Genomic DNA, 27,480 nt, shown 5'->3' with positions numbered 1-27,480 from the left:
CACACCTGCACACAAGCGAGTCTCAGAGTAGTTTTTCCCACCCAGTCTGAGACTTTCTGGTTTGTTGGGACTGCATTTGACAAACTGAGACAGAAATAACAATCATGTTAATGATAACCACAGTTCCAAGGATAAGCAGAAAAGAGAACTAGCTGTGTAAAGTTTCCAAATGGACATCTAATTTGGCATAGAGTCAGGGTGACTGGATGGAGCTGAGCATTTACTGGCTGGATGCCCTTCCCGATGCCTATGTGGAGTTCACAGCAGATATTTTTTCTTTGTGCCCAAAGAGAGAAATATCTGCCGCTACCTAGGATTGAACTCTCAACCTTCCGAGTGGGAGGTGAGCGTCTTCACCACTATGCTATCATGCCACTCAAATGGACATCTGGGACCAATCATTGTAAAAATCTTCTTGCTGGATCTTAAGCTACTCATCGAGTGGGAGAAAGAGATGAGATCTTTAAATGATATCGGATAAACAACTCAAAGGGATATTCTGTAGGGAAGTGAGAGTGACAAAGTACAAAAAGAAAGTGAAAGATGAGGAAGAAGGAAAGCTCCTAAGGCTAGTTGGAGAACTTTAAACTTACAGGTAATCCTGAAATTACGACCATTTGTTTAGTGACACCCACACTAAAAAAAAGTGACTTATAACTAGTCCTTGGACTTTATGATCATTGCACTGCTCCCAGGGTCATATGATCAAAATTGGGGGGCTTGGCAACTGGCATGTATTTATGACAGCTGAGGTATCCTGGGGTCAGGTAATTGCCATTTGTGATTTTCCTAGCCAGCCTCTGACAAGCAAAGTCAGTGCGAAACAGATTCATTTAACAGCCCTTAACATCTGTAGTGATTCATTTAACGAATGCAGGGGAAAAAAAAAAAGGACAATGAAATTGGGCGTGACTCATTTCCCAGCTGCCTCGCTTAGCAACAGAAATTCCGGTCTGAACTGTAGTCGTAAGTCGAGGACTAGTGTCATGAATGAATGAATGAATGTCATTCTTGGATAACACTGTGTAAATGCCAACAGAGTTGTAACCGGTGACTCGGCTGAAGAACTGAATGGAGTGGTTGAGCTCTCTTGTAATATTCTGTTGACTCACATCACCATAGGATACCTTTATTGTATTCTAAATTAAACTGTTAATTGGCTTTGGCGGGGGTTGAATTCTCTGTCCAGAGCTACGGATACATTGCCCAGGAGTTATTACCATAGTTACCACTATAGTTTGAACGGTGCTCTTTTCCTTTTAACACGAACTATCCACCTGGTGATGAAAAGTTAATAACAAGGCTACAAATTTCTCATGGCAACAGTAATATGCAGGGACCAAGCCAGAAATGGACATGCTTCAAAATAAATAAATAAAAGAATGAGGCCTGGAGAATTACGGGTTTCACCCCATTAAAGGTAAAGGTATAGGTTCCCCTTGCACATATGTGCTAGTCATTCCTGACTCTAGGGGGCAGTGCTCATCTCCGTTTCAAAGCCAAAGAGCCAGCACTGTCCAAAGACGTCTCTGTGGTCATGTGGCCGGCATGACTCAATGCCAAAGGTGCACGGAACGCTGTTACCTTCCCACCAAAGGTGGTCCCTATTTTTTCTACTTGCATTTTTACGTGCCTTCGAAACTGCTAGGTTGGCAGAAGCTGGGACAAGTAACGGGAGCTCAGCCCATTATGTGGCGCTAGGGATTCGAACCGCTGAACTGCCGACCTTTCAATCGACAAGCTCAGCATCTTAGCCACTGAGCCACCACATCCTTCCCCCCCCATTATATTTTAACTAAGAATTGAGTGTGGAATTTTAGGATCTCAAAGGTGCTCTAAGTTGGGGAGGAGTGAATTGTCACCAACTGCCGTCGCTAGATTGGTGTTTACCTTGACAACTGAATTCCAGATGAGTGGACTTCAACTCCCAGAATTTCCTAGCCAACACTGCTGGTTAGGGAATTCTGGGAGTTGAAGTCCACTCATCTTCAAATGTTAGTGTTGAGAAACACTGCCTAGAACCATGATGGTGAACCTATGGCATACGTGCCCGAAGTGGCACGTGGAACCATGTCGCCTGGCATGCGCGGCATCGCCCGTTCCTCTTCCGGGTTTCTGGCGCATGACAATCAGCTGGCCTTTGTGCATGTGGCAGTGCCGGAAACCAGAAAAACTGGTCTTCCATTTTCTGGCGTGAGCATGCGCGCCGACCAGCTGATAGGCATGTGTGCCTGCATGGTAGTAACCGGAAGACTTGTTGGCTGGTGCGCATGCATGCACTGGAAACCAGAAGTACCTTATCTGGCATGTGCATGCCCCCTGGGCAGCTCCTCTTCCTGGTCACGGCCCTGACAAGCGCAAATGCACGCAAAGTGCTCCTTTTTCGGCACTCAGTGCCAAAAAGGTTCACCATCACTGGCCTAGAAGATGCTTGAACTTGCATAATGTCTGGACATCCAGATTTACACAAATGTCTTACTTGAAACACCTGTCTGAAAACGCTGGCATTTATTGAAGCTACATCTCTGTTGATACCGACTTTGGTTCTATCTGATGGAAATATGTTGCGGTCCGCCAGCAGCTTGCGGAGCTGGCAATGGAGTCGGACAGTGATGAGGCTGAGGTGGGGCCAGGGCTATCGGGGAGTGAGGTGCGGACTCCAGAGCCTCCAGAGACTGACAGTAGTGAGGCAGAGGAACAGGAGGAGCCTGTTCCTAATGCACGCATGAGAAGAGCTGCCAGAAGGCAAGAGCAGCTCAAGCAAAAAGGACAACTCGGGAGTAGGGCCAAGAGATGATTGGCCCCTCCCATAAGGCTTAAAACAGACCAGCAACAGCATTTGGGATTTGCCAGAAAACAACGTTGGTAGCTTCACCTTCTGCTTCGTCTACATCTTGCATTTATTTTTGTGACTTCTGAACTTTTGCCAAGAAAGGCCTTTGGCAGTTTGCCTAATTGGACCAAGGTTTGTGATAGGACTGAGGAATTTGTGTTGGGGGCAATTTGTTTTAATTTGAGTTGAACGACGCCGGGAATGAAGTAATTCTCAGCTGTTTGAATAAAGTTTTTTTTTTCTTCACAGACTGAGTTTCCTACTATCTACTTGGGCCTGGGTCACAACAGAAATATGTTGAGACAGGGGCAGAAGGTTCCCTGGGAATTTCAGAAGGGCTGATGGAAGGAAAGAGAAAGGGGGCCAGGAACTTACTGTCTCCCAATTTCAGTGTAAATATTGAGAAAGATGCCTCCAACCAAGTAGCCAGCTGCTGGGCCCAATATGGCAGCGGTGTAGAAAACAGCTGAAAAGAGAAAAGACACAACTATGATAATGGGCAAAGTTCAACATGGAAGATTTTGGTGTTTGCTCAGACTCAAATTGGGGCAAAGAAGGCCACCGCTGGAGCCTATAACCTTCTCCACGTTTCATTCAGTCATTAAGTTGAAAAGAATTCAACTGGTCCTCTAATCCAGAGGCCTCCAAACTTGGCAGCTTTAAGATTTGTGGACTTCAACTCCCAGAATTCCCCAGCCATCATGGATGGCATTCCCTACCTATTCCCTCATTATGTAGACCGCAGGACTTACCAATATACACAGGAGAATAGTTGGACTTGACATTTTCATCCAGGTAGGTCACCCCAAGGGTGTAGAGTGGCGTTGCTCCAATCCCGTGTAGAAACTGACCGAGCATGAAGACAAACTGATAATTAGAAAGGGTGGAGACACTTTCTGAACACCATGTGCTCTGATTGGAGGAGCACGTGCCAATCTCCTCCGAAAAATGGGCTTCGTATTGGCTGGTGGTGAAGTGAGGCAGGGCAAAAATGAGGGAGCCAATCCCCATGATCAAAACTCCCCAGCCCAGCCACCGCGGTTTATGTCCGTTGCCCCCAAAGTAACTGACGAACGTCAAACACACGCAGGCCGCGATGTCGTAGGAACTGGCAATCAATCCGCTTTGGTAGCTCTGGAGGTCGAAGCGCCGCTCGATGGATGTAATGACGGTGTTAACAAAGCCGTTGACGGTCATGCCTTGCAAGAAGGAAGCCACGCACAAAAAGAAGAGAACCCCTTTGGGGGTGTTGAAAAACTGTAAACAACTTGGGGTGAAGCCTCCCCAACCGCACACCAGGACCTCCCGATCGGTGGAGACGTATTTAATGCCGCCGTTGAACCCGTTTTCTTTGGGGGACGTCGCCTCACAGAGAGGCTTCATGCAGGAATCTGAAGGACTGTTTGTGTTGGAGTAGAATGTCCCATTGCTCAAAGGAGTGGGGCAGGGTTCCTGGGGACTGGGGCTGTCAAAAGGAGGGCTGTTCTCCACGGAATTGGGTGTGTTGGAGAAAATAAGTTTGTGGGTGCAGTGGAAGCCATTTTCTCCCACCATCTTGTGAGACATTTCTATCAAACAGGCCCAGTTGATGTTCTCAGATCTCTCTCTCCCTCTCTCTCTCTCTCTCTCTCTCTCGTCCTCCCTCAAGTTGGCTTGGATCCTTGTGGTTGAAGGCTAAAATCTGGGTCTTCAGAAGAAGGGATTTTGTAGAAAACAGATAAATGAAAAGGTGGGCCAAGGAGAGATTTTGAAACACTTCATTCTGAAAAAAAGAAACAGAACGTAAGAGAAATCAGCAGAATATCTTAGAATAACAGTCTTCCAGTTCTTGAGGGACCATCACACAGAAGAGGGGATTGACTTAATTCTCCAAAGCACCAGAAAGCAGGACAAGGAGTAAACAGGTAGAAGCTTGTCAGGGAGAGATCCAACCTAGAACTGAGGAAAATTTTCCTGATGGTGGGAACAATTAATCAGTGGAATAGCTTAGCTCCAGAAGTTGTGAGTGCTCCATCACTGGAGGCTTTCAAGAATAGACTGGGCAACCATTTGACTGGGATGGTATATAGCAGGGGTGAAATGCTCCCGGTTCGGACCAGATTGCCCGATCCGGTAGTGATGGCATTAGGTGGTTCGGAGAACCGGTAGCAAAAATCCCTCCCCCCGCCATGCCCAGCTGAGTTGCGTGATCATCAAAGGTTTTTTTTTTTTACTTTTAAAAGCATTTTTTCTTCAGCCGAAAAAATGCTTTTAAAAGTAAAAAAAAAAAGCCTCTGATGATTGCGTGGCTCAGCTGGGATCGTCAGAGCCTTTTAAAAGCATTTTTTCTACAACCTCTTTAGCCGAAGAGGTTGTAGAAAAATTGCTTTTAAAAGGTTCTGGCCATCCCAGCTGAGTTGCCTGATCGTCAGAGGCTTTTTTTTTTTGTTTTAAAGACCAAAAAAATGCTTTTAAAAGAAAACAAAAGCATCTGCCGATCAGGAAACTCAGCTGGGATCATCAGAGCCTTTTAAAAGCATTTTTTTACAACCTCTTTGGCCGAAGAGGTTGTAGAAAAAAATGCTTTTAAAAGCAAAAAAAATTAAAAAGGTTAGCGACGCCCGCTGGGTCACATTATTCCACCAAGCCACGCCCACAGAACCGGTACTAACAAATTTTACATTTCACCACTGGTATACAGTCTTTCACCCTGAACAGGAGGTTGGACCAGAAGACCTCCAAGGTGCCTTCTAGCCCTATTTTTATTTTTTATTTATTTATATTTATTTATTTATTTGATTTTTATACCGCCCTTCTCCCGAAGGACTCAGGGCGGTGTACAGGCAAAATAAAACAGGTAATACAATGTACAATTTAAAATACGATTAAGAAACTTATTTTATGACTCTATGTTCTAAGTAGCATTCCTGTTTATTATACAAAAATCATAACATGTTCAAGCCAGTTCACAGGTGGCCCAGTTCTGCTTGAACACATGGCCTACTCTGGATCCTGACTCTGTCTGAGCCCTTTTTCGATGACATGAGAAAACAAGTAATCGTATCCATTTCCATCACCCAAAACGCGGTCTACAGGATGAGTCAAAATAATATCTTTGTGGCTTTTTTGATTGACAGTTTTGGTCATGAGCTGTCATGGCCAATTCCCTCATGTCAGCAGTGCTGCATCAAGACCACTTAGTCATTTGGACAGCAGCCATTTTCTGGGGTCTTCCAACCTCTGTAAAGGAGGTTGAGAAGTTGCCAACTCCTAGCTGCTGGTTTTGTACTCCGAGAGGGTGAAAAAGAATCAGAATAGAATAGAATAGAATAGAATTTTTTATTGGCCAAATATGATTGGACACACAAGGAATTTGTCTTGGTGCATATGCCCTCAGTGTTCATAAAAGAAAAGATACGTTCATCAAGGTACAACATTTGCAACACAAATGATGGTCAATATATCAATATAAATCATAAGGATTGCCAGCAACAAAGTTACAGTCATACAGTCATAAGTGGAAAGAGATTGGTGATGGGAACGATGAGAAGATTAATAGTAGTGCAGATTTAGTAAATAGTTTGACAGTGTTGAGGGAATTATTTGTTTAGCAGAGTGATGGCCTTCGGGAAACAACTGTTCTTGTGTCTAGTTGTTCTGGTGTGCAGTGCTCTATAGCGTCGTTTTGAGGGTAGGAGTTGAAACAGTTTATGTCCTGGATGTGAGGGATCTGTAAATATTTTCACGGCCCTCTTCTTGATTCGTGCAGTATACAGGTCCTCAATGGAAGGCAGGTTGGTAGCAATTATTTTTTCTGCAGTTCTAATTATCTTCTGAAGTCTGTGTCTTTCTTGTTGGGTTGCAGAACGCAAACAGAATAGAATACAAAATAATAGAGTTGGAAGGGACCTTGGAGGTCTTCTAATCCAGCCCCCTGCTCAAGCAGGAGAGTCTATACCATTCTATACAAATGGCTGTCCAATTTCTTCTTGAAAACCTCCAGTGATGGAGTACCACAACTTCCGGAGGCAAGTCGTTTCATTGATTAATTGTTCTCAACAGTGGTATTAATATCACTTTATAATGCCTTGGTAAGGCCACACTCGGAACATTGCATCCAGTTTTGGTCACCACCATGTAAAATAGATGTTGAGACTCTAGAAAGAGTGCAGAGAAGAGCAACAAAGATGATTAGGGGATTGGAGGCTAAAACATATGAAGAACGGTTGCAGGAACTCGGTATGTAAAGTTTAATAAAAAGAAGGACTAGGGGAGACATGATAGCTGTGTTCCAATATCTCAGAGGCTGCCACAAAGAAGAGGGAGTCAAGCTATTCTCCAAAGCACCTGAGGGTAGAACAAGAAGCAACGGACAAAAACTAATCAAGGAGAGAAGCAACTTAGAACTAAGGAGAAATTTCCTGACAGTGAGAACAATTAATCAGTGGAACAATTTGCCTCCAGAAGTTCTGAATGCTCCAACACTGGAAGTTTTTAAGAAGAGATTGGATACCCATTTGTCTGAAATAGTAGGGTTTCCTGCCTAAGCACGGGGTTGGACTAGACGACCTCCAAGGTCCCTTCCAGCTTTGTTATTTTATTCACGTCAGGAAATTTCACCTCAATTCTAGGTTGGGATCTCTCTTTGATAATCTCCCACCCATTATTTCTTCTCCTGCCCTCTGATGTTTTGAGGAATAGGTCAACCCTCTCTTCTCTGTGACAGCCCCTCAAATATTGGAAGACTGCTATCGTGTCACCAAAGTCAAGACCAGGAGTGAAACTCAGGACCAGGGGCCTCTGTGGCTCAGACTGGTAAGACAGTCTGTTATTAACAGCAGCTGCTTGCAATTACTGCAGGTTCAAGTCCCACCAGGCCCAAGGTTGACTCAGCCTTCCATCCTTTATAAGGTAGGTAAAATGAGGACCCAGATTGTTGGGGGGGCAATAAGTTGACTTTGTATATAAATATACAAATAGGATGAAGACTATTGCTAACATAGTGTAAGCCGCCCTGAGTCTTCGGAGAAGGGCGGGATATAAATGCAAATAAAATAATAAATTTAAAAAAAGTAGAAAATAAACAGTTATGGAGTATTTTAGAGAGGCCCAATTATTCTAAATCTACTTTGGAAAGTCTTTCAACCTTTGGAGAAAGATGCAGGCTTAATCAGCACCAAAGAGCTCTAGGGACTTTGAAGCTAAAATTAAGTCCACTGACATACTAACCCAGTTCATGACCTAGTGAAGGATTTTGTTTGAACAGGGCTACCCAGTAATAATTGATCTGCTGTAAGGAACTAATGATCTTTGCCTTGGTCCATTAGGATATTGAGAGGACAACCCTGATGAAACTTCACAATCTGTGCAGCATCAGAGATTCCCCTATAAAGCCTTAGTAAGACCACACTTAGAATACTGCATTCAGTTTTGGTCCCCACACTATAAAAAAGATGTTGAGACCAGTGGTAGGTTTCAAATTTTTTTACTACCGGTTCTGTGGGTGTGGCTTGCTGGGCGTGACTGGGGAAGGATACTGTAAAATCTCCATTCCCTCCCCACTCCAGGGGAAGGATATTGCAAAATCCCCATTTCCTCCCAGGGACTTGGGAGGCAGAGAATAGATGGGGGCGGGTCCAGTCAGAATTTTTATTAACAGTTCTCCGAACTACTCAAAATTTCTGCTACCAGTTCTCCAGAACTGGTCAGAACCTGCTGAAACCCACCTCTGGTTGAGAACCAGAGGAGAACCAGGGGAGACATGACAGCAGTGTTCCAAGATGATAATCCAAATATCCGAGTAACTGTTGTGGCCTGTTGGCTGTCCAATGGAAAGAGGAGGAGGAGGCATGGGAGTCAGGGTCAGGCAACCTGAGAGCTCTGTGGGGGAAGAGGGAATGGAGCTGGCAGAGAGAGAGAGAGAGAGAGCCTGGGCCTTCCGTCAGTCCTCAGATGGAGAGTCAACAGCCCCCAGGTCTGGAGGTGGCTGATGAGGAAGAGGAGGAACAGCTGGGTCCAGTGCCTGACGCACCGATGCCCAGAATGCAGAGGAGAGGAGAGCAGTGGAAATCTAGGGGCCAGTCCTTGGGAAGGAAGAGCCACTGCTGCTAACAAAGCCCCACCCTAGCTCTGGGGATAAAAGGCAGGGGGCGGAGATGAATAGATGTGGCAGACAACTATTCATCTTCTGGCCAGACAGACTTGTTAGCCTGGGGTGAGACAGAAACTTTTTGCTCAGGCTGCCAGCACTCCTAATTAAAGGAATCTTTGAGTTCACTTCAGAGGATTTGTCGTGTTCGGAGGGCTGGGTCAGAACAGTAACATATAATCCAATTAGAAGCCACTAATGATAAGAAGTAGCACTGCCCTACAAGTTTATTCATTCTGAGGATTGACTGTAGAGAGGGTTGCATTAATTCTCCTCTGAAGCAGGACAACTCCTATGGGAAAAATTCTGAAGCCAAGGATGTTCTCACTCGAGGCATTTCACTTTCCTCGTAAGAGGGAAAAATGGAAACTTGGCAAAAGAGGAAATTGAACGGCTGCATTTCACCACTTAGTGCATTGCTGGAAATAAAGGGCTATAAATAACGGATCCTTTTTCAGATTTAGAGAAGTGAAAACATTAGAATAGAATATAGAATAAAGAGAGTTGGAAGGGACCTTGGAGGTCTTCTAGTCCAACCCCCTGCTTAGGCAGGAAACCCTACACCAGTTCAGACAAATAGTTATCCAACATCTTCTTAAAAACTTCCAGTGTTGGAGCATTCACAACTTCTGGAGGCAAGCTGTTCCACTGATTAATTGTTCTAACTGTCAGGAAATTTCTCCTTAGTTCTAGGTTGCTTCTCTCCTTGATTAGTTTCCATCCATTGCTTCTTGTCCTGCCTTCAGGTGCTTTGGAGAAGAGCTTGACTCCCTCTTCTTTGTGGCAACCCCTGAGATATTGGAACACTGCTATCATGTCTCCCCTAGTCCTTCTTTTCATTAAACTTGACATACCCAATTCCTGTAACTGTTATTCATATGTTTTAGCCTCCAGTCCCCTAATCATCTTTGTTTTGAGAGAACATTCTGATTCTACAAGCGCACGTAGTACTTGACTTACAATGGTTCATTTAGTGATCATTCAAAGTTACAACGCTGAAAAAAAGGGACATGGCCATTTTTTCGACACTTATAGCCGTTGCACCACCAACCCTATAGTCCAGGGGTGTCCAAACTTGGTCCCTTTAAGACTTTTGGACTTCAACTCCCAGAGTTCCTCAGCCAGCTTTGCTGGCTGAGGGACTCTGGGAGTTAAGTCCAAAAAGTCTTAAAAAGGGACATGGCCATTTTTTCGACACTTATAGCCGTTGCACCACCAACCCTATAGTCACATGGTCAAAATTCGGATGCTGGGCCACATGGGGACTCCTGGGAGGGGAGGCGCAGGGTGCAGTGGGAGGGACCAGCCAGGAGTGGGATTAGGGGGTTCTCCGAACTGCACAGAAGGTTCTCCTGAACCCCTGCAAAGCTGGCTGGGGCATTCTGGGAGTTGAGGTCCTCCAGGCTTAAAGTTGCCAAGATTGGAGACCCCTGCTCTAGAGAAAAGAAGGACTAGGGGGGACATGATAGCAGTATTCCAGTATTTGAGGGGCTGCCACAAAGAGGAGGGGGTCAACTTATTTTATAAAAGCACCAGAAGGGCAGGACAAGAAACAATGGAGGGAAACTAATCAAGGAGAGAAGCAACCTGGAATTAAAGAGAAACTTCCTAACAATGAGGACAACTTCAAATATCAACCAGCAAATGCTCAGTCTTACATATTGGTAAAAAGAACCCTAACATCAAGTACAAGCTTGATGGACATTACCTTACCGACGACCCCCTCCCTGTCAAAGAACTTGGAGTTTTCATATCAAATGACCTAAATGCCAAAGCCCACTGCAACTACATAGCAGAAAAAGCTCTAAGAGTTGTAAACCTAATTTTACGTAGCTTCTTTTCCAAAAACTCTACACTACTAACCAGAGCATACAAAACATTTGCCAGACCTATTCTTGAATACAGCTCATCCGTCTGGAACCCATACCACATCTCTGACATTAATACTATCAAACGCGTCCAGAAATATTTTACTAGAAGAGTTCTTCGCTCCTCCGAAAACAACAAAATACCTTATACCACCAGGCTAGAAATCCTGGGATTAGAAAACTTAGAACTCCGCCGACTCCGACATGATCTGTGTTTAACACACAGAATCATCTATTGTAATATCCTTCCTATAAAAGATTACTTCAGCTTCAGTCGCAACAATACAAGAGCAAACAATAGATTCAAACTTAATGTCAACCGCTTCAAACTTGATTGCAGAAAATATGACTTCTGTAACAGAGTTGTTAACGCTTGGAACTCACTACCTGACTCTATAGTCTCTACTCAAAACCCCAAAATCTTCAACCAAAAACTGTCTACTATTGACCTCACCCCATTCCTAAAAGGACTATAAGGGGCGTGCATAAGAGCACAAAAGTGCCTACCGTTCCTGTCCTATTGTTCCCTTCATTATATCAGATTAACATAGTTGTTGCATACTTTTACTTATATATACTTTTTTCTCTCTCATGATGGGTTATTGTTTATGTTGATGATTGTATATACTGTTGTGACAAAATGAAATTAAAAAAAAAATTAAGCCATGAAACAGCTAGCTTTCAAAAGTTGTGGGTGTTTCATCACTGGAGGTTTTAAGAAGAGACCGGACAGCCATTTGTCTAAAATTGGTCACTTGCTTAAGGAGTGGCTGGACTAGAAGGCCTCCAAGGTCCCTTCCAGCTCTATTCTGTTTAATTGATTGATTGATCGTAAATCAATAGTAAATCATTTTGTCAGATGTGAAATCACTCCAAAAAAATTGATTACTGCCATAACATCCAACCAGGTTTAATCTGCCACCGCAGAGATTTCCTACCTACTTCTCTTCCTCCTCCTCCTTCTTTCTCCTCCTCCTCCTCCTCCTCCTCCACCTCCTCTTCTTCCTCCTTCTCCCCTCCTTCTTCTTCTCCTTCTTCTTCCTCCTCCTCCTTCTTCCTTCTTCTCCTCCTCCTGTTCCTCTTCCTCCTTCTCCTCTTCTTCTTGCTTAAGGAGTGGCTGGACTAGAAGGCCTCCAAGGTCCCTTCCAGCTCTATTCTGTTTAATTGATTGATTAATCGTAAATCAATAGTAAATCATTTTGTCAGATGTGAAATCACTCCAAAAAATTGATTACTGCCGTAACATCCAACCAGGTTTAATCTGCCACCGCGGAGACTTCCTACCTACTTCTCTTAAGTCCTCATTATGCTCCGTGAAGTAGGATGTCAAAAGGAAGATGACAACATCTCAAGGAATAGTTAAGAGAGTTTAAATTGGGTGAATCCAATGTATACTTTTATCTTTCAGCTTATGGTAATATGCTCAATCGTTCCACTGTTCAGAGGATAACATTTTCAGGACAAGGAGACCATTGAGAGAAATCTTATTAAAACTGGTAACGATGAGCCAGCGTGAAAGAGAAGTTGAAACGGAGACAAGAAAAGCAGAACCATTTGCGATCTCAGTGCCAGGGTTTTTCTTCCTTCAGAAGTGGGAGATAATACTCATGTCGGATAAAGTGGCACATCAAAATCCCCCTCTGTTAATTCAGTTGCATAAATTGCCATGACCTTATTCAGTTCCAACAAATGAGATATTAATAAGGGAGAATATCTGTAGCTCAGGGTTGACATGAGGGGGTTCTTGGTGCTGTCTGAGCTTGGTGGTTTTCTTGCAGATGTTTCATTACCCAAACTAGGTAACACCATCAGGGCTAGAAGAGAAAGGTGTTTGTGGAGCGGAGGGGGAGGAGGAGGAACAGGAGGAGGAGGAAGAAAGAGGAGGAGGAGGAAGATGAAGAAGAGGAGGCGGAGGAGGAGGAGATGGAAGCAAAGGAGGAACAGGAAGAAGAAGAAGAAGAAGAAGAAGAAGAAGAAGAAGAAGAAGAAGAAGAAGAAGAAGAGAAGAAGAAGAAGAAGAAGAAGAAGAAGAAGAGGAGGAGGAGGAGGAGGAGGAGGAGGAGGAGGAGGAGGAGGAGGAGGAGGAGGAGGAGGAGGAGGAGGGAGGAGGAAGAAGGAGAAGAAGCAGGAGGAAGAAGGAGAAGAAGAAGGAGGAGAGAAGGAGGAAGAAGAGGAGATGGAGGAGGAGGAGAAGGAGGAGGAGGAGAAAGAAGGAGGAGGAGGAGGAGGAGGAAGAGAAGGAGAAGGAAGCAAAGGAGGAACGGGTGGAGGAGGAAGAAGACGAAGAGGAGGAGGAGGAGGAGGAGAAAGAGAACAATTAGGTAGAACTGATAATATTATCTTGTTTAGGTAATGAAACATCGGCAAAAAAATGAACACGCTCAGAGAGCACCAAGGACCCCACAAGAGATAGTATATACAGATTGATTTACAACTATAATGGAGCCTCCCCATTATGGTTGTAAGTCATGAAAGTTGTCAATCGGGCCATTACTTGACCAACCTGATTTTATGACCATTTTTGCAGCAGTCGTTAAGCAAATCACCGTGGTTGTTAAGGAAATCTGTGTTTGTTAAAAACTATAGCAAAGTTATGGTTCACTAGGGGGCCTCTTTGATGAAAACTGGAAGTAAATGCCATTTTTCGGTCAAACTACTGTAAATCACAGTCATGTGATCATGGAACACAGGAAACAGGCATAAATGTTAGCTGATTGCTGAGTGACTGAACTACAGTCACGTCACCACAGGGTGAAATGTAGTCACATGATCACGGCAGTGGTGGGTTTCAAATTTTTTTACTACCGGTTCTGTGGGTGTGGCTTGGTGGGCATGGCATGGCTTAGTAGGTGTGACTTGGTGGGTGTGGCAGGAGAAGGATACTGTAAAATCTCCATTCCCTCCCCAATCCAGGGGAAGGTTACTGCAAAATCCCCATTTCCTCCCAATCAGCTGGGACTTCGGGAGGCAGAGAATAGATGGGGGTGGGGCCAGTCAGAATTTTTACTACCAGTTCTGTAGGTGTGGCTTGGTGGATGTGGCATTGCTTGGTGGATGTGGCTTGGTGGGTGTGGCAGAGGAAGGATACTGCAAAATCCCCATTTCCTCCCAATCAGCTGGGACTTCGGGAGGCAGAGAATAGATAGGGGCGTGGCCAGTCAGAATTTTTCCTACCGGTTCTCCGAGCTACTCAAATTTTCTGCTACCAGAAGAAGATAAAGTTCCTGCCACAATTTTTCCTTTTGGGAATTATAATGGATTGTACAGGGATTGAGACTAAATTGATTTTGAACTTAATAACAGCAGCAAGACTGTTGATTGGACAATATTGGAAGAAAGAAGAGGTACCTACAATAGAAGAATGGATATTGAAAGTTATTAATTTGGCTGAGATGGCTAAAATCTCAGCGTTTTTAAAAGACAATACGCAGGAAAGATATTTAATTGAATGGAAAAAATGGATTGATTATCTACAAAACAGATATCAGATTAAGAAATATCAGATTGCCCTTGAATAATTAGAAAGTTATTTTATGTAATGGGGAGGGGGTTGGGAGACGAAAAGCTTTGGATGTGGTTATTTGGATTGGACTTTACCTTGTGATTGACCCGGGAAGCCGGGGGGTGGGGGAGGGAGGGGGGTGTTTTGTTTTTTTTTTGTTTTTTTTGGGAGGGAGGGGGAAAAAAGGGGGAAAAATGTTTTTGTTTTTTTAAAACTCTTTCAATAATAAAAAAAAAAAAAATTTCTGCTACCAGTTCTCCAGAACTGGTCAGAACTTGCTGAAACCCACCTCTGGATCATGAGGCCCACCTTCCCCGAAGCCACTGGAATCGGGCCCTAAGTATCTTTTGAGGGAGTCTGTCATAACTTTCGAACAGTCGCCAAATGACCAGTCGTAAATTGAGGTTTACTTACAGTATATGCTGGGGATTATTTAAAAAGCTGCTCTGAAACTCTCATATTGGAAAATGAAAAAATGGGTCTCCAATAAACATCAAAACACAAAGACTGTAGGATTTAGAACAGGGGTATCAAACTCAAGGCCCAGGGGCCGGATCCGGCCCGCGGGGTGCTTAGATATGGCCGGCGGGGCTGCCCTGGAAACAGCAAAGGACCAGCCCGCAGTGCCTCTGCCAGCAAAAACAAGCTCGCGAGGGCCGGGGGCAGTTCTGTTGTGACCCAGGCCTAAGCAGGTAGTAATAAACTTAGTCTGTGGAAAAACAAACTTTATTCGAACAGCTGGGAATTACTTCATTCCCAGCATCGTTCAACTCAAGGTAAAACAAATGCCTCCCAACACAAATTCCTCAGTTCTCTCGCAAACCTCGGTCCAATTAGGCAAACTGTCAAAGGCCCTTCCTGGCAAACGTCCAGAAGCCACAAAAACAAAGACAGATACGAAGCAGAAGACGTAGCTACAATGTTGTTTTCCGGCAAAGCTGTCCGTCCGACTCCGTTGCCAGTTCCGTAGGTTGTTGGCGGACCACAACAAGCTCTGTTTCCCAAGCTCTGTTTTTGCTGGCAGAGGGTTGCAGAAAGCTGTAATAGCCAAAAACGAAACTCAGGAGCCCATTTTCACTGGCAAAGGAGCCCATTTTCACTGGCCACCACAGGCACTCCCAACACAAGCGACGTTGAGCTGTCCATGTCCACTCTGGGCACGGTTTGCCACCCCTGCTCTAGATGTACTAAGCCAGGGTTCTCTAACATTTTTGGGTTGATGGCCCAAAAGAGGGGAAGGGGGGAGGAAAGAGGGGATGATTTGGGAGGGGGCAAGCTCACTTGCGATATTCACGGTGGCACTCACACGAGTGGGGCCGGGAGCTCCCGCGACAAGGCTCGTGTGAGCAGGGCTGTGCGCACACGTGGAGGCAAGCACACCGGCCAGCCAATCACACGGCCCGGCAGCAATTTCCCACGGCCCGGTAGTGAGCTGTGGCCCACAGGTTGGAGACCCTTGTACTAAGTGGTTATTTTAAGTACAGGTAGTCCTCAAGTTACGACCACAATTGAGACCAAAATTTCTGTGCTAAGTGAAACATTTGTTAAGTGAGTTTTTTCCCATTTTGTGACCTTTCTTAACACAGTTGTTAAGTGGATCACTACAGTTCTTAAGTTAGTAACACGGTTGTTATGTGAATCTGGCTTCCTCATTGGTGTCGCCTGTCAGAAGTTCACAAAAGGCGATCACATGACCCTGGAAAAATGCAACCGTCAGAAGTACATGCCAGTTGCCAAGTGTCTGAATTTTGATCACATGACCATGTGGATGCTGCAATGGTCATAAGTGTGAAAAACCACCATAAGACACCTTTTTTAGGGCTATTGTAATTCCGAATGGTCACTAAATGAATTGTAAGATGAGGACAACTTGCAGTGATGAACAAATCAGGCTATTACAGGTAGTCCTCAACTTACAACAGTTTGCTTAGTGATCCTTCAAAGTTACAACGGCATTGACAAAAGTGACTTATGACCATTTTTCAGACTTACAACTGATGCAGCATCCTTGGTTGGTCACGTGATTTACATTCAGAGCTTGACCACTGACTCACATTTATGACCGTCGCCCTGTCCTGGGGTCACAGGATCCCCTTTTGAGACCTTCTGACAAGCAAAGTCAATGGGGAAACCAGAATATGAAAAGCTTTTTTTCAGTGCCTTTGTAACTTTGAACGATCACTCAACAAACTGTTTTAAATCGAGGACTACCTGCATTATCCTCCATTAATGGCCGTACCCCTTAACTGCAATAAGAACAGGATTTGTAGCTTGCTTCTTGTTAAGAACGGTGTTAAGGTCTTGTTGTGACCCAGGCTCCAGTAGATAGTAGGAAACTCAGTCAGTGTAAAACAAACAAACTTTATTCGAACAGCTGAGAATTACTTCATTCTCAGTGTAGTTCAACTAAATTAAAGCAAATTCCTTCCAACACAAATTCCTCAGTCCTACCGCAAACCTTGGTCCAATTAGGCAAACTGCCAAAGGCCTTTCTTGGCAAAAAGTTCAGAAGACACCGATACAAAATAAATGCAAGAAGAGAAAGCTATCAACGTTGTTTTCCAGCAAAGAGCCCAAATGCCATTGCTGATCTTTTAAGCCTTATGGGAGGGGCCAGTCATCTCTTGGCCTTACTCCTGAGTCGTCCTCTCTGCTTGAGCTGCTCTTGCCTTCTGGCAGCTCTTCTCATGCGTGCATTAGGAACAGGCTCCTCCTGTTCCTCTGCCTCACTACTGTCAGCCTCTGGAGGCTGGAGTCTGCACATGACTCCCCGATGGCCCTCGCCCCACTTCTGCCTCTGACGCAGAGCCCTCATCCAGGCCTTCCCCAGCCTCCAGGACTGGCCCACATTCTTCCTCAGCCTCATTGCTGTCCGTCTCTGTTGCCAGCTCCACAGGCTGCTGGTGGACCACAAGAAGTCTTTCTAACAACCATAAAGCAATTTATTTAAAATAATACCGCCATTGTACCAGTCTAAGCCACCTATCCTCAAATTAAAAGAAAGAGACAGAGAGAGAGAGAGAGAGAGAGAGAGAGAGAGAGAGAGAGAGGGGGGAAGGAAGGAAAGAAGGAAGGAAGGAAGGAAGGAAGGAAGGAAGGAAGGAAGGAAGGATAAAAGCATGCCTAAAAAGAGATTAAAGGATTTCAGGAGCCACTAAAAGCATAAGTGAAACCGATATAAGAGTTCTCATACCCAATCATAATCTATTGTTGATGTCTTAGATAAGCAGAACCTCAAATGAGATGCTGGACTTCAGATGTTTTCCTATCCATGCTTCACCAAAGCATTTTGCCAGCCAGTACTATAATAGCAAAGGACTCAAAATCCATTTCTGGCTTGATCCCACAGGAATCAATTCAGGCTCTAAATGGAGTTTTACATCTGCATCCACCAAGGCAACAAGTCAATTATGGCTTTAAGGAAAAAGCAAAGCAGGTTGACAACGGAGGGCGCCACATTTCGTGGGAGCAAAAAAAAATAAAAAATCACTTGGGTGATATCCCCCCCCCCCCGCTCTTCTCCTTCACTTTGCTTCGAGAAAGCTTTTTACACATTTGGAAGTCACAGATAAAGCTCTGGAGTTATTTGAATCGCTCTTCGGGGCAATCCTGCCGAGAACACAAAGTAAATCGAAGGTTGAAGTGTCAGCAGCGATAGTCTCACCCTTGAATAAATAATATTGTACACAGAAATGCTTAATGGGCTTTTAGTGGCATCTGGACTGAATTGATGCTTTGTAGATTTGTTTGTGGGTAAGAAAATCTGGGATGGATGTTTGTAATCTTAAAGTCACTAAATGTGTTTAACTTGTGATATTTATTTCCTTCCTTTCTTCCTTCCTTCCTTCTTTCCCTCCCTCCCTCCCTCCCTCCCTCCCTCCTTCCCTCTTCTTTCTTTCTTTCTTTCTTTTTCTTTCTTTCTTCTTTTTCTCCTTCCTTCCTTCTTTCTTCCCTTCCTTCTCCCCCTCTCCCTTTCTTTCTTTTTCTTTTTTCTCTTCCTTCTTTCCTCCCTCCCTCCCTCCTTCCTTCCCTCTTCTTTCTTTCTTTCTTTTTCTTTCTTTCTTTTTTTTCTCCTTCCTTTCTTCTTTCTTCCCTTCCTTCTCCCCCTTTCTTTCTTTTTCTTTTTTCTCTTCCTTCTTTCCTCCCTCCCTCTTTTTTCTTTGTTTCTTTGTTTCTTTCTGTCTTTCTCTGTCTCCTTCTCTTTTTTCTCCTTCCTTCCTTCCTTCCTTCCTTCCTTCCTTCCTTCCTTCCTTCCTTCCTTCCTTCCTTCCTTCCTTCCTCCCCCCCCCCTGCGTTTTTCTTTCTTTGTTATTTTCTGTCTTTCTCCGTCTCTGTCTCTTTCTTTTTCTCCTTCCTTCCTTTTTCTTTCCTTCCTTCTCCCCTTTCCCCTTTCTTTCTTTTTCTCTTTTCTTTCTTTCTTTCTTTCTCTCTTTCTTTCTTTCTTTCTTTCTTTCTTTCTTTCTTTCTTTCTTTCTTTCTCTCTTTCTTTCTTTCTTTCTTTCTCTCTCTCTCTCCTTCCTTCCTTCCTTCCTTCCTTCCTTCCTTCCTTCCTTCCTTCCTTCCTCCCTCCCCATTCATTCATTCATTCATTCTCCCCTCCATTTCATTTTGTTTTTGGAATTAACTGGTTGTCTTTCAAGTACAATATCTGATGTTCAACTCACTCATACATTTTCTCCCTCAAGTCATGCTAAAATTTCCCACAAAAAGAGAAACAGAAAGAAAGGATATCTTGTTAAGGACAAAAATGGGAAACATTTTGCACAACATTTGTGAAGTGAAACATCTGCACAACGTCTTGACCTTGGTTAGTGATAACTTAGGTTCATTATAAATTGTTGCTGTTTTCTTTTGCATACATGGCTTTACATGTTGTGCGAACAGAATCCATTTGGTTATTTGATGTTTGAATGCATAGGGTAGATCCAGAAAACGGATTATTTCATATCTTCTTTGCCTCAGGCCCCTAATCTTAAAAAATGGGGAATCATAAGCAATTTTCCCCCACCATGTTTGAATTGAATAATCTTTGTTGACGTTTTCCTGCATACACAATGGCACATATTAAAATGAAATTCTAATGCACTGTATGTATCGGATGAATAAATTTTGATGGAAGGAGATGATCAGGAAAGTAAGTTGGCATCAAGCTATAAGTTTATAGTTCGGTGTGTTGTGCAAACTTGGACTATTAGATAAATTTGGTAAATCATTATATCCTTTAACTACAGGACTGTAATTTTGTGTGAACAGGGCTCCTGCCTTGGACACTGGAAAATCAAAACCAGTCAACACACAATGGGGTGAAACCAGTGGTGGGATTCAGCCAGTTTGCACCTATTCAGGAGAACTAGTTGTTAACTTTCGAAGCAGTTCAGCAAAACGGTTGTTGGATTAAATCTTATTTTGTTTTTTCCCACTTTACAGGGCTAATCCTGTAAGGAAGGCAGGAAGGAAACATTCTGGTGGTGTTTCTAGTCTAATCTGTATTGCCCTGCTTACAGAAACTGCCTCTCTGGTTAACCCTTATTACATTGTAACAGCTAATGGTGAAGCGCCCATCGATGTGAGTGACGTTGAGTTGACCACGCCCACAGGGTCACATGACCACCGAGCCACGCCTACCCAACTGGTCATTCGGGCAGAGAACCGGTTGTTAAATTATTTGAATCCCACCACTGGGTGAAACAATATCCTCACCAATTGTATGACAGCATTCCAAGAACTAATATGAAAGACACCAAGTCCAGGACGATTTGAGAGAAGTCTAAGCCAAGAAAATGTTTAGGAAACAAGAGGCAACAGCTCCAAGAAGCCTCTGGAAAAGAAAGGGAGCTTTTGAGTTCGGAAATAATTCCCTGGTCCAAGAACAACAAAAAAAAAGAAAACATGATCAAATGGAAGTGCCATTTCTTTCTACGATAAAGGGCAGGAAAAAAAAAGGAAGATCGTGTTACCAATGATGGCCCAAATGTCTTGGCACCAGTTGCGGATTATTTCCTGCCAGGAGAGAGACGGGCCATTAACAAATCAGCTCTCCAAGTTGGCAGGGGCAGCCGTCCCCAAGGGCAGGCCGGGGAATAAGTTTCCTGGGAAATCGCTAATCTTTCAAAAGAGCTTTGGAGGCCATGAAACTGAGAACATTCTGCGGATCTGGCTGAAGCGTTCTCAATTGATGTTTCCTCTACATGTTTGTGATGATCCTGGGCAAGGCAGGGAGGCAACCCAGTCAGCTGACAGTTCAAACACCCCTTTACTGTTCCAACTTTCTGCCAAACGCTCCTATGTTTATGGCAAGTCCCATAGCAAAACGCTCTCTCTCTCTCTCTCTCTCTCTCTCTCTCTCTCTCTCTCTCACACACACACACACACACACACACACACACACACACACACACACAAACATCCAGCAGCCTCTGGCTGCAAGTAGTCCAGCAAAATGCTGTTAGCACAATGGCTTCAAGGCAAGAAGTCCACACATGTTGTCTGGGGAATTCTGGGAGTTGAAGTCACTCCCTACTATGGTTGGGGAACAATGTACCAAAGGAGAAATAATAATAATAATAATAATAATAACAACGGAGTTGGAAGGGACCTTGGAGGCCTTCTAGTCCAACCCCCTGCCCAGGCAGGAAACCCTACACCATCTCAGACAGATAGTTATCCAACATTTTCTTAAATTTTTCCAGTGTTGGAGCATTCACAACTTCTGCAGGCAAGTTGTTCCACTTATTAATTGTTATGTCAGGAAATTTCTCCTTAGTTCTAAGTTGCTTCTCTCCTTGATTAGTTTCCACCCATTGTTTCTTGTTCTACCCTCAGGTGCTTTGGAGAATAGTTTGATTTCCTCTTCTTTGTGGCAACCCCTGAGGTATTGGAACACTGCTATCATGTCTCCCCTAGTCCTCCTCTTCATCAAACTAGACGTACAACTGTATATCATACATGCAACTGTATATCATACATATAACTGTATATCATACGTATACATATATCATACATATAACTCTACAACTGTATATCATGGCTTCAAGGTAGAGACCAGGGGTGAAATCTACTTATCTTCCCTACTGGTTCAGAAGTGCACGCATCACATGTGCGCGCGGACCCACTGCGCATGCGCAAACCCTTCTGCACCTGTGCAGAGTAAAAAAAAAAGGTTACTTCCTGGTTAAAACCTTGGCTTAGAGCCTGGGTACTTACGGGACCGCCTGCTGTTACCTCATGCCTCCCACCGACCCGTACGCTCACACAGAGAGGGACTTCTCAGGGTGCCGTCCGCCAAGCAATGTCGGCTGGCAGCCCCCAGGGGAAGATCCTTCTCTGTGGGGGCTCCTACCCTCTGGAATGAACTTCCCCCGGGTTTACGCCAAATACTTGACCTTCGGACCTTCCGCCGCGAATTGAAAACACATTTATTTATTCACGCGGGGCTGGCTTAAATTATTTGAATCCCACCACTGGGTGAAACAATATCCTCACCAATTGTATGACAGCATTCCAAGAACTAATATGAAAGATCACCAAGTCCAGGACAATTTGAGAGAAGTCTAAGCCAAGAAAATGTTTAGGAAACAAGAGGCAACAGCTCCAAGAAGCCTCTGGAAAAGAAAGGGAGCTTTTATGCTTGGAAATAATTCTCTGGTCCAAGAACAACAACAACAAAAAAGAAAACATGATCAAATGGAAGTGCCATTTCTTTCTACGATAAAGGGCAGGGAAAAAAAGGAAGATCGTGTTACCAATGATGGCCCAAATGTCTTGGCACCAGTTGCGGATTATTTCCTGCCAGGAGAGAGAGACGGGCCATTAACAAATCAGCTCTCCAAGTTGGCAGAGGCAGCCGTCCCCAAGGGCAGGCCGGGGAATAAGTTTCCTGGGAAATCGCTAATCTTTCAAAAGAGCTTTGGAGGCCATGAAACTGAGAACATTCTGTGGATCTGGCTGAAGCGTTCTCAATTGATGTTTCCTCTACATGTTTGTGATGATCCTGGGCAAGGCAGGGAGGCAACCCAGTCAGCTGACAGTTCAAACACCCCTTTACTGCTCCAACTTTCTGCCAAACGCTCCTATGTTTATGGCAAGTCCCGTAGCAAAACGCTCTCTCTCTCTCTCTCTCTCTCTCTCACACACACACACACACACACACACACACACACACACAAACATCCAGCAGCCTCTGGCTGCAAGTAGTCCAGCAAAATGCTGTTAGCACAACGGCTTCAAGGCAAGAAGTCCACACATGTTGTCTGGGGAATTCTGGGAGTTGAAGTCACTCCCTACTATGGTTGGGGAACAATGTACCAAAAGAGAAATAATAATAATAATAATAATAACAACGGAGTTGGAAGGGACCTTGGAGGCCTTCTAGTCCAACCCCCTGCCCAGGCAGGAAACCCTACACCATCTCAGACAGATAGTTATCCAACATTTTCTTAAATTTTTCCAGTGTTGGAGCATTCACAACTTCTGCAGGCAAGTTGTTCCACTTATTAATTGTTATGTCAGGAAATTTCTCCTTAGTTCTAAGTTGCTTCTTTCTTTGACCAGTTTCCACCCATTGCTTCTTGTTCTACCCTCAGGTGCTTTGGAGAATAGTTTGACTTCCTCTTCTTTGTGGCAACCCCTGAGATATTGGAACACTGCTATCATGTCTCCCCTAGTCCTCCTCTTCATCAAACTAGACGTACAACTGTATATCATACATGCAACTGTATATCATACATATAACTGTATATCATACGTATACATATATCATACATATAACTCTACAACTATATATCATGGCTTCAAGGTAGAGACCAGGGGTGAAATCTACTTATCTTCCCTACTGGTTCGGAAGTGAACGCATCACATGTGCGCGCGGACCCACTGCGCATGCGCAAACCCTTCTGCACCTGTGCAGAGTAAAAAAAAAAGGTTACTTCCTGGTTAAAACCTTGGCTTAGGGCCTGGGTACTTACGGGACCGCCTGCTGTTACCTCATGCCTCCCACCGACCCGTACGCTCACACAGAGAGGGACTTCTCAGGGTGCCGTCCGCCAAGCAATGTCGGCTGGCAGCCCCCAGGGGAAGATCCTTCTCTGTGGGGGCTCCTACCCTCTGGAACGAACTTCCCCCGGGTTTACGCCAAATACTTGACCTTCGGACCTTCCGCCACGAATTGAAAACACATTTATTTATTCACGCGGGGCTGGCTTAAATTTTATTGGTTTTAAATTTTTATTATTAATTTTTAATGGGTTTTAGTTTTATATGTTCCAAAGTTTTAGGCCAATTATGTAATAAGTTTTTTAATTCGTATTTTAATTGTATATTGCACTGTTTGTTTTACCTTGGCTGTACACCGCCCTGAGTCCTTCGGGAGAAGGGCGGTATAAAAATCGAATAAATAAATAAATAAATAAAATAAATAAATAAGTAACAACGACTGGCTGGGTAGATGGAACCTCGTGCTGATATCGTTACCAGTTCTCCGAATCACCTGCCACCATCGCTACAGATTCAGCCAAACCGGTCCGAACTGGTAGCATTTCACCTGCGGTAGAGACTTCTTTAAGCAACTCAAAAAATAATAATAATGTGGCTGCTCAGGCAAAGGAGCTGCCAATCCCCACTTCCTGTGTTCTACCTTTTTTTTTTTTTTGAGATGCTGTCAGTTATTCGTGGGTCAATACGAGAATGCAGCAGATTTATCTTAAAACTGGGGCATGTCTGCTGCCTCTCGTGTGTTCTTGAGGACTTGTTCTATCTGAGCTTCACATCTGCAACGTTGGCGATAGTGGAAAGTTTCTGGAAATTCTGCAAATGTTTGCAATTAGTCATCAAATTTGCCATCAGCGGTTGCAGTTCATCATGAAAGAGGCGATGAAAAGATTCTGTAAATACCCATATTAACTCCATGCCAGATTTGGTGGGGTGGGGTGGGAGAAGGCAGATGGAGGCCAGGTCATATCCTTCTCCTTTTTGGTTGCCACTTTTAAATCCAGAATACCACAGAATCGAGACCTTGTAGGGCAGTTTTTATTTCTTTCTTCCTCTTTTACACCTGTTTTCCTCTGAAATCTCTTGGTGTTGATTAACCAGGTTCCCACAACATGGTAGTTTAGGCGAAAGGGGAGTTGAGTTACTTATGATTCAGCTGTGCTGTTTGAATTGGCCTACTTTTGTGCTTGAGGGAGTGTACTTTCGTGGTTATAACACTCTATAGTAAGAAAGCCACTGTGGTTTGATTTTTTTTTTAAATCTAAGAGTTGTGTGATGCAGGAACTGTGACCTTTTTATGTTCTGCTACTGACACCAAGATCATCTTTATCCTTAGACTGACCTTAAGAGATACCAGCTGGCTCAAAGTCATTTTTTGAACTCTGTAATTGAACTTGGATTTTTTCCCCCCCAGCCACATTACATGACTTATGATAATCTTTTGGAATTAAGAAAAGAGAAAAGTGATTTTTGTTGGGAAAAAAAAAATAGAGTGAAGAACATTCCCTGTTTCTCCGAAAATAAGACCCAACCGGAAAATAAGTCTTAGCATGATTTTTCAGGATGCTCGTAATATAAGCCCTACCCCCAAAATAAGCCCCAGTTAAGATTGTCAGCGTATAATGTATATAGAAACTATATGGAAGGAAGATCCGAAATATGCAATAATGTCACAGTTTGTTGAATATGCACCAAAAGGAAAATCGTAATAATAATAATAATAATAATAATAAAAAAGATTGTCAGCCAGACGGGTGAATTTAGTACCATATTTCCCCCAAAATAAGACCTCACCACAAAATAAGCCCTAATGCATCTTTTGGAGCAAAAATTAATATAAGACCCGGTCTTGTTTTTGGGGAAACATGTTAGAAGGCAAATAAAGTGTTGGCTTTTCTTCCTTTCTCAGTATTTCCATGCTCTAAATCAGGGGTCTCCAACCTTGGCCACTTTAAGACTTTGTGGACTTCAATTCCCAGAGTTCATCAGCCAGCAAAACTGGCTGAGGAACTCTGGGAGTTGAAGTCCACAAGTCTTAAAGTGACCAAGGTTGGAGACCCCTGCTCTAAATGGTGCTTCACAAAAACAGGAAAGGCAAAATCAACACTTATATTTCTATTCTTGATTCTGGAATCCCCTCATCATCTGTGCAGAATCTTCCAACTGAGGACTATTCGTAGGTCTCCTTGCATAGAGGGCAGGTTTGAGATCTTCCCACGGGTGTTGAATTTAGGATCTTATTCAACCACCTTTCAACTTCAATTTCTTCCCTGGCTGTGGGACATTAGCTTGAAAAGCGGCTGACCTTCTTGCCTTGCGAGATTCCCCTCTCTCGCGGGTTTGGCCCCCCACATTATCAAAGGCCCATCTTGAGGATGGGTTTTGGAACCCCGAGAGATGGCATGCCAAAAATAGGAGACTCAGGGGATTTTTAACTAATTGTTTTAATCGGTTTTTTAAGGGGAGTTTTAATGGAAATTTTAAGGGGAGGGTGGGAACTGACGGGTTTGGGTTGGAGGGGTTGGGGGGGAGGGTGGGGAACCCGTCGGCGAGAGTATGTCCAGTCCCAGCGCACGTTCACGACATTATTTTAGTTGGTCCGAAGACAGGGGGGAGGGGATTGTGCAGAGCAGAGAGTGTTTTTCCATCTGTACGGTAAGTGGGAGAGGCAGATATGGCGGAGGCAGGGGGCCGTATCGTTCTTTGGGAGCACGTGTTCGATGTTTAAAAGCGATCACGTGCTCCGGCCCCCCAGTCCTCACTCGTTCCCCGGATGGTCAAGACCCTCAGAGTTTGGGTCTTCGGCTGATGCTTTGCAATGCCCGGTCCGTGGTTAACAAGGCTCCCCTGATTTGTGATCTCATTCAGAGGGAGTCCGCGGACTTTATGGGCATTACGGAGACCTGGTTGGGCACGGAAGGGGGTGTACCCCTGGTTGAACTGTGCCCTCCGGGTTTCCGGGCATTTCATCAGCCTAGGGCCCAAGGTAGGGATGGCGGGGTGGCGGTTGTGATTATTTTTTATTATTATTATTATTATTTTTTATTGCTTTTTTCTAACAAACAAAAAAGAAAATACATTATTGCACCCTTGTGCTATACATAAAAAAAGGAAGATTTGGGTCTTCGGATATGTCCTCATGATTGCCAAAATCCACGTTCTCGAGGTACAGGTACCGAGGCGTCCAATTTTCCGAGCGCATAGTCCACGAATGGTTTCCAAGTCTTCCAGAAAATATCTTCTTTATACACACCACTTCTAATTTTAATATCACATGTCATTTTATCATTTAAGGCTAATTTCCACATTTCAGAATTCCACTCTTCTATTCTAAAAATCACATCTAATTTCCAATATCTAGCTATTATAATTCTACCTATTATAATCATAATTCTAATCAATTCTTTTTCATATTTTGTTAATTCTATTTCCTTAATTACCAACAATAATATAGTTTCCACTCTCAATATTATTACTTTCCCCATCATTTCAAATATCATTTTCTCCAATTGTTGCCAAAACTTTTTAACCTTATCACATTTATACCACATATGTTCATAAGTCCCCAATTCCATCTCACATCTCCAACATTTTTTACTAATTTTTTTATCCATTTGTGACAATCTTACTGGAGTCAAATACCATTTCCAAACAACTTTATAATTATGCTCTTTAATCCTTATAGATAAAGTTCTCATAATTCTACTATTCCAATTCACATTCCAATCTGACTCTGGTATTTCAATATTAAGATCTTTTTCCCAATTTGTCCTCATCACTCTTTGTAATTTTTCATCAGAGTTTATAATCTTATAAACCCTACTAACGAGTCCCTTTAGCCCAATTTCATCTTTCATAATCCGAGATACTAAATATTCAAATTCAGTTTCACATCTATTTATCGAATAGTTTTCCTTTAATTTTTTTGTCCATTTTTCTATCTGTATTTTTTCAAACCAACTTAACCCTAATTTTTCAGTAATTTCTTTGTTCCTCCTTTCATTTTCCAAAACTTTTATCCAATCTCTAATAGTTTCTATATTTTCCTCTTTAATCACTTCATTACGTCTTATATTGTTTTTAATCGGCCAATTTCCAATTGTCTTCCCCAAAAAGATTATATCCGGAATTAAAATTTTAACAACCCCCTGGTTGAACTGTGCCC

General features: G+C 43.5%; 1 protein-coding gene across 1 annotated transcript in view; it reads right to left on the bottom strand.

Moving 5' to 3' along the window:
* Positions 1-27,480, bottom strand: part of SLCO4A1 (solute carrier organic anion transporter family member 4A1) — a 77,957-nt gene that overhangs the window by 35,170 nt on the left and 15,307 nt on the right. The window contains exons 3-4 of the mRNA XM_058178519.1: positions 3,586-4,595; positions 3,209-3,299 (exon numbers count right to left, since the gene is read on the bottom strand). Coding sequence (XP_058034502.1) covers positions 3,209-3,299; positions 3,586-4,399 — 905 coding nt within the window. The 5' untranslated portion in view covers positions 4,400-4,595. The remainder of the gene's footprint in view (positions 1-3,208; positions 3,300-3,585; positions 4,596-27,480) is intronic.

The sequence above is a fragment of the Ahaetulla prasina genome, chromosome 3 (genome assembly GCF_028640845.1).
Source record: "Ahaetulla prasina isolate Xishuangbanna chromosome 3, ASM2864084v1, whole genome shotgun sequence".
NCBI classification, from domain to species: Eukaryota; Metazoa; Chordata; class Lepidosauria; order Squamata; family Colubridae; genus Ahaetulla; species Ahaetulla prasina.
This window is presented reverse-complemented; position numbering and strand designations above follow the sequence as displayed.